Source organism: Brassica oleracea, chromosome C8, assembly GCF_000695525.1.
Source record: "Brassica oleracea var. oleracea cultivar TO1000 chromosome C8, BOL, whole genome shotgun sequence".
NCBI lineage: Eukaryota > Viridiplantae > Streptophyta > Magnoliopsida > Brassicales > Brassicaceae > Brassica > Brassica oleracea.
In genome coordinates, this window is record NC_027755.1 from 28,605,800 (window position 1) to 28,613,602 (window position 7,803).

A 7,803-nucleotide genomic window follows, 5' to 3' on the forward strand; every position below is an offset into this window, starting at 1 on the left:
TTGACTCGGTTTGATTCGGGTTTTTTGCCCACCCCTAGTCAAAAACTCTGACCTAATCCTTTTGTATATATTAGGATTATATCAGTTCTTCAAAGGCTATTGGAAAAACACAGACCGAAGCAGAAGGTGCGGAAAAAAAAGGGGATTATTTTGCTATTGGGCTTCGAGTAGGATTGGGCCCATATCATTACAATCATCAACTTGAGCCCAAATCCATACTAATCCTTTTGGTCGGTGGAAGACTTGAAGATGAACGTGGAAAGGTTGTTGGCTCTCAGTTAGGTTTGGAATGGTAGTAAGTCCTCGCCCTTGATTGTTGGTTGAAAAGATGGGGAAAGCCCATCGGCCCATATAAACCAATCTAACATTTTGTATATAAGGTGAAGCTAGTTAGTTCCCTTTTACCTCGGTCTCATCCATCGCTCGCTCCATAGTTTGCCCTACCTAACGAAACGTTTCACATTCGAGGTGGGTGATCTTGATTCAACAACTTGAGTCAGTATAGATCAGCCGCGATTTGATTTTTTTTTGTGAATATGAATTTTGATTTTGTAGGGAAAATGAACAAAAACAAGAACATGGCGAGGGAGCAGCATGAGGAGGAGAACGCGTTGGTGATATGGAACATCAGCAACTGCCCGATTCCTGATGGTCATGATCCTCTCCAGGTGGTTCCGAGAATACAAACGGCGCTGGAGAAGTTAAGACGCGATCGCCCCTATGGTCCTCTCTCCATCACTGCCATCAGCAACAACCTAACAGAGATCCCTGGTGAAGACGTCATGAGGAAGCTTTCTTCCACTGGAATCTCTCTTAAACATGCTCACGGTTAATCTTCTTTCTTCTCTCTCTCTCTTTTTACTTTTTAAGGGTTTGGATTCAGCATGCCATCCTTTTCTGAAACAGGAGTTCAAACGGATTTGTATCAGTGGGCCAGTAGGAATCCTCCTCCGGCTACTATAATGGTCATAACCGTTCATGAGGAACTGGAACATTTAGCTTCTACATTTTCTGGCCTTGAAGAGGAAGGATACATAATTCTTCCTACTTATCCTCAGCCAAACCCAGCTCCACCCTCTCTGCCTAAACTCTGTTTCTGGGAAACTTTACTGTCAGGTGTTTCTCCTCTTTCTCTCTCTCTTTTTGAAATAAAAACCAAAATTGTTTCTGAATTACTTTAAAACTTTTTCTATTTGGTTTTCACAGATGCCGATAATAAACTGGTGACAACATCAAGACTTATTTTTCATGGAACGGGTGGATATCCCTGGTCTTGTTCAGTATGCTATTTTGATGCCCCAATCTTAGAAGATTTCACAAACCACCTCAAGAGTGAAACACATGCTTATTTTGTAAGTATTTCTCTGCTGCATTTGTTAATAACGTTTTTCATTGTCTTATAACTCACTCTGGTTGTTCAAGCAGGAGTGGGACAGGTTCGCAAGGAAAAACAAAATTGATCGCACCAATCCTGCTAACATGCAGCTTGGTCGCTCAGAGGTAATGTGTTTAAATCATATCCATCTCATATATTCATAACAAGTTACTTTTTTGATGCCCATCTAAGACTGATTTCTTTTGCAGGAGTGGGACCTACTCGCAAAACCTGACATGATTCGACGCGCTGAAGTTCTGAAACTCCGCGGCGCTTTCGCTCCTCCTCGTTCGAGGCCAGTTGATGCCAAATCTTTTAAGGAACCGTTCAAATCTGGAGAATAGGAGAAGAGTTGTGGACTTTGCAATGAAATTCTTAGTTTTTTTACAATAATGTTGGGTGCCTGTATTTGAAACTTTACTATGCATGGTAAAATAAAAGAACTTTATATCTCATTTTCGCTTTTCTTGTTGGGATTAACCTTCTCCATCTTCCGAATATCCAACTGTTTTTGTATATAGTTTCCTATATGTATCGAGTCCGCTTCAACTTTATACGTACCGTGTTCAGCCGCTTAGTTATATATATATATATAAAAATACTAACTTTTGTATATCTATTTTATATTATTAAAAGAGAAAGACCAAAATTAAAATATAGCTTTGGTACCAATTCAGGCTTTACATTGGTGAAAAAAATCCAATTCCCCTAAGTAACAATTTTTTATTAGGTCTTCTTGGATTTGGATGATCCATAGCTTTGTAAAACTGAATCTGAGCCGACCAACCAAACTAAATAATTATATTAATACTATGTACAGTATATAGTTTTTTTTTTTTTTGTAACTGCACAGTTACTTTTATGTAATAGAAGCCAGCATGTTAGACTTTTAAGTACCGTCAAAAGTTTACTAAAGGAATCAAAGGTTTGGTGGGGTCGCTTTCTTTTGTCTCGTTTAGTCAATTTTTATTTTACAAAGTCGGTACTTAAGTTGAGGATATACTAATAACGAAACATTCAAAAACCTCCGCTACCAAATGTAATTAAATAGTTTATTTTTATGACACTAATGAAACGCAACCCGAGTCTTGTAAAATCTATAAATAACGTTTAGAAACATACCTCGTCTTGCTCTATCTGTCCTCCTAGACTCTCATCTACAACTCTAAACGAACATGTTTCACGGCGCTGACAAGGCAGTTGAGGCGCTGCTTCGTGGCCAAGAGCGCTAATCTCGTGAAGACGGTGCTCGAACACTAGAGGACAAGCTCTCTTCGACACCCTTCTTGATTCCTTCTCCAGTTTAAATAATGGTCCAATTTAAATATTACACAAAAAAAAAAATGAAGTTGCGACTTTGTTTTAATAGAATAGATGTTTCTCGGTTTATATTCCACAAAAAAAAAAAACGGAAAGGCGACGAGCGATGGCGAAGGCGACGCGGTCCTAGGGTTCGATGGGTTTTCGAGGGTGGGATCCGGGGAGACAAAGGGTTAGAGATGCGCAGGATCTAACAGATCTTGATGGGCTACAGAGCAAAGGGAAGGAAAGGAAGATCTTCTTCGAGGGTTTTATGGAATTAACGTAAAGATCGTGATTGATAGGGGCTGGGGTTTCTCGCGACTAGTGGATAGTATTGATCTATGGAATCTATGGTCTTCATTTGGTGATTACAAGGTACCAACTCCACTCTTTTCATTAAGAAATCTGATGGGATTTACTTGGTGATTAGAGTAAGTAATCAACGATCTGTTCATAATGGTGATTGCAATGATTTTTGCTTTGTTCTTGTGGCTCTTTGGTTCTCTAGATTTTCATTATGGTCTGCCAGATTGTTCTATGAGATCTTGTCTTGGAATAAATTTGGTTATTATGGTGTTTTTTCATTATGTCAAAAGTTACAGTATGGTTGATGTACACAGAGAATGGATTTTCCTCTGAGTTTAGTTTCATAATTATCACATCACAGGTCTTGGGTTTGCTTCTGTTAGATTTCTTTAAGAATCATGTTCTGAGTAGGATATCTGTCTGATATATGAGGTGAAAAGTTTTGTTCTGATGCCTTCAGTTGAGAACAGATATTCTACAAGTATGTTTTTGATGTATGATTTATTTTCTTCTTATAACATGCTTCTATCTAGGAATAATCTTGGTTTTTGTGGATGGTTGTGGTCCTGGTTTTTATTTACAATGAAGCAGATGGTTAGAGGAAACTATCAGCTGAGTCAATTGGTTTGGTTGGTCAAGGGAAGATATTTGAAGTGGTTTAAAGATGGGTCTTCAGAGGATGAGCATGTTTTATTTTTGGCCTCATTATGCCATAAACAAGGAAAAATCTTGTTATTCTTTTGTAATTGCAATAACACGTGGACTATCGTTGGGCACTTAGTAATTGCATGTCTGGATTATCAGGTCTTCTCTTGGAATAAATTTGGTGTTTTTTTGCGTTTATTGTATTTATCTATGGGTCTGGTTGAAATGGAATGGAAATACTTTATGATACATTGGTACTTCTTAAGTTGGAAGGAAAGGCATTGGTATTTTGGTTATTATCAGGTATATTGGAGTATTATTGTGTCTCGAGGAGACCACTTTCAGCAGATTATGTCTTTGGTCTCATCAAACCAAAGGCAGTTGCAACTTGGATATGGAGGACAAGGGTGTGTAAACCGGCTGATCTTATCGTTACATTTGGACTGTTGGTGTCACAATGGAAGTTTTCTATCGCAGGTAGTTTGCGATTGGATGAGGCGTGTTGGGATAGTTCACAAGAGACTCTCTCGTGGTTTTTATTTATTTCAGGGAACACTTAGTATTTGGGTTTATTTTGGTTTGACAATGGCATTAGAAAAAAGTTCCACAATACTAACACATCACGACTACGGACAGATAATGCTTATATTATTTATGTCGGGAAAAGAGTGTTGCTCTTATTCTGTTAATGTTGTTATGGCACAAAGGTACGAGAGTCTTTGCAAGGAGAGTATGGCCACTAAAGACTTACTATTGAATGGTGATAATCAAGGGATTATCATGGGTTTGGAAATTATATTGAACTTTGGTTTTATGGTAATTTGGTGGATGGGTCTTCAGGGTATCTTTAATCCCAAATTAGCCACCTCTTGGGAGTTTTTTTATCTATTTTTTTAATATGAGAGTTCTAAGTTGGAATTGTTTAGGTATTGGAAGCAAGTGGACCATAAGTTATCTAAGGGAGATTTGGCATAAACATAAACCGTATTTTTTATTTTTATCTGAAACAAAGCAAGATTCAAAGTTCGTTCAAGGGTTTCAAACACATTTTGGATTTGATAATTTGGTTACAGTAGACCCAGTGGGAAGGAGCGGTGGTTTAGCGCTTTTTTACAATAGTGAGTATCAGGTTCAGGTTTTATACTCTAGTAATAGAATGATTGATGTGGAAGCGGTGGCTCTTGGAAAAACGGTTTATCTTACGTTTGTGTATGGAGATCCAGTTCCAAAATCAAGGGAACGAGTATGGGAACGTTTGACTAGATATGGGCTTTCTCGATCCGACCCCTGGTTTATTATTGGTGATTTAAATGAGATCACTGGAAATCATGAGAAGGATGGGGGAGCCCTGCGAAGCGCGGATTCATTTATTTCCTTCAACATTATGATCAGGAATAGTGGTTTATTGGAATCTCCGACTAGGAAAAATAAAATGTCATTGCAAGGGAGGCGAGGAAAAGGAAAAGGGGTAGTGACGATAAGGTGTCGTCTTGATTGAGCTTTAGCAAATGAGGAATGGCATACTTTGTTTCCATGTTCTTATACATAATATTTAAGGATGGTGGCATCTGATCATCGCCCAGTGGTGGCTTATCTAGAGGATAAGGTCCCCAGGAGGAAAGGACAATTTCGATTCGATAAAAGATGGATTGGTCAAGAAGGTCTTCTGGAATCAATTTCAATGGGCTGGTCAGATAACAGTAACGGAAGAGAAAGGGGGATAGTGGAAAAAATAAGTAACTGTAGACATGAAATTGCTACATGGCGGAAAAATAATCCACCATATGGAAAGGAAAAAATAAATGAGCTACAAAAAGCCCTTGAGGAGGTACAAATGGATAACACTAGATCTCAGGAGGATATTTTGGAGGTGTCTAGGAAGCTACAAGAAGCATATAAAGACGAGGAAGAGTATTGGCACCACAAAAGCAGAAATATGTGGTACTCATCGGGGGATCTTAATACAAAGTTCTACCACGCCTTAACCAAACAAAGACGGGTCCGTAATAGGATTGTAGGTCTCCATGATGCTGCAGGAAATTGGATTACGGAGGATATTGGTGCGGAAAAGGTAGCAGTAGACTATTTTGAGGAGCTCTTTACTACTACTTCACCAATGGAGTTTGATGATTTCCTCATAGAGGTAACACCAGACATTACTCAGATGAATCAACGATTGTTGAGGTTAGCGACGGAAGATGAGGTCAGAGAAGCTTTATTTATGATGCACCCAGAGAAGGCACCAGGACCAGACGGCATGACAACTCTTTTCTTTCAACATGTCTGGCACATTATTAAGAAAGATTTGGTGGATATGGTAAATAATTTTTTGGTTACGGGACAAATGGATCCAAGGTTAAATATTACAAATATCTGTATGATCCCAAAGACATAGAGACCTACAAGGATGACGGAACTGAGGCCTATTAGTCTATGTAATGTTGGGTATAAAATTATCTCGAAAGTTTTATGTCGAAGGTTGAAAATCTGTCTACCTACCCTCATTTCAGAAACTCAATCGGCTTTTGTGCCGGGATGTTTGATTTCGGATAATATCCTCATAGCTCAGGAAATGTTTCATGGACTACAGACTAATAAGGCTTGTCAAAGAAAATATATGGCGATTAAAACAGACATGAGTAAAGCGTATGATAGTGTGGAATGAGGTTTTATCAAGGCTCTGCTACAGAAGATGGGTTTTGATTTTCATTGGATTACTTTAATGATGGAGTGTATATCATCGGTAAAATATTGGGTTCTATTAAATGGTCAACCTCGGGGTCTTATTATTCCTCATAGGGGCTTACGACAAGGGGAACCTTTGTCCCCTTATTTATTTATTTTGTGTACTGAGGCTTTGATTGAAAATATTAAAAAGGCGGAGAGAGAACGACACTTAACGGGTATGAAGGTAGCTAGAGCATGTCCATCGATATCTCATTGTTATTTGCGGACGATAGTCTTTTCTTTTGTAAGGCTCAAAAGGAAGAGTGTCAAATTATTCTCAGGATTTTGAAAGAATATGAGGTTGTATCCGGTCAACTTATAAATTTTGAAAAGTCTTTCATTCAATTTGGACACAAAATTGAGGAATCTTTTAAACAGGAATTACGAGATATTTTAGAAATCCAGAATATTGGAGGCGTAAAATCTTATCTAGGTCTTCTAGAAAATCTGGGGGATCCAAAATACAAGTCTTTAGCTTCGTGCAAGATCGGCTAAACAATAGAGTTAATGGCTGGACTTTTAAATTTTTCACAAAAAGAGGAAACGAAGTAATTATAAAATCAGTGGTTACGGCATTACCAAATCATGTCATGTCTTGCTATCGTTTACCTAAGGCAACTGCAAAAAAAACTGACAAGCGCGGTTGCACAATTCTGGTGGAGTCCAGAGGGAAGCACAAGAGGCATGCACTGGAAATCATGGGATAAAGTGTATACAAATAAGGAGGATAGAGGTTTAGGATTTAAAGATATCACTGATTTCAATACAGCGATGCTTGGTAAACAGTTATGGCGCCTGATAGAGAGGCCAAATACTTTATTTGCTCGAGTTTTTAAAGGTCGGTATTACAAGAACGCCTCACCCCTGGAACCGATTCGTTCATATTCTCCGTCATATGGCTGGCGGAGTATTGTTTCTGCTAGATCTCTGGTTAGCAAAGGACTAGTTTAACGGGTGGGATCAGGATCATCTATATCTGTATGGAACGACCCATGGCTTCCAACCACTCGCCCGAGACCAGCAAATAAAAATCAACACAATTTATACCCAGACCTTACAGTGGATTCTCTTATTGATTCTACTTCGCGAACCTGGAACTCCCAGGCACTTCGGGCTTTGATGGATCCCCAAGATATGAAAATCATAGAAAGCATACCACTGAGTAGAACCCAGATGGTAGACATGAATGGCTGGCATTTCACAAATAATGGGAAGTATACGGTTAAATCAGGATATCAGATAGAACGGGTCTACCCAGATAGGGAAAGACCACCTTTAATGTTTGGACCTACAGTTGATGCATTGAAGACATTCTGCTGGAAAATGCGGTGCCTCCCAAAGATGAAACATTTTCTATGGCAATTAGCGACAGGGTGTATAGCAGTAAAGAAGAGTCTGAAAGCGCGAGGAATACAAGGAGATATATGTTGTGCACGATGTGGAGCGGA

General features: G+C 38.9%; 1 protein-coding gene and 1 long non-coding RNA gene across 2 annotated transcripts; both read left to right on the forward strand.

Annotated features, from left to right (window-relative positions):
• The first annotated feature begins 370 nt into the window (after window positions 1-370).
• Window positions 371-1,855, forward strand: LOC106312560. Its single transcript, XM_013750123.1, has 6 exons — window positions 371-468; window positions 556-828; window positions 907-1,116; window positions 1,207-1,352; window positions 1,426-1,500; window positions 1,585-1,855. The coding sequence occupies exons 2-6, from the start codon at window positions 561-563 to the stop codon at window positions 1,717-1,719; spliced, it is 834 nt and encodes a 277-aa protein (XP_013605577.1). The 5' UTR covers window positions 371-468; window positions 556-560; the 3' UTR covers window positions 1,720-1,855.
• Window positions 1,856-2,479: 624 nt separating this feature from the next.
• Window positions 2,480-3,924, forward strand: LOC106312785. Its single transcript, XR_001264226.1, has 2 exons — window positions 2,480-3,052; window positions 3,575-3,924. It is a non-coding gene; the product is annotated as an uncharacterized LOC106312785 (long non-coding RNA).
• Window positions 3,925-7,803: the final 3,879 nt, after the last annotated feature.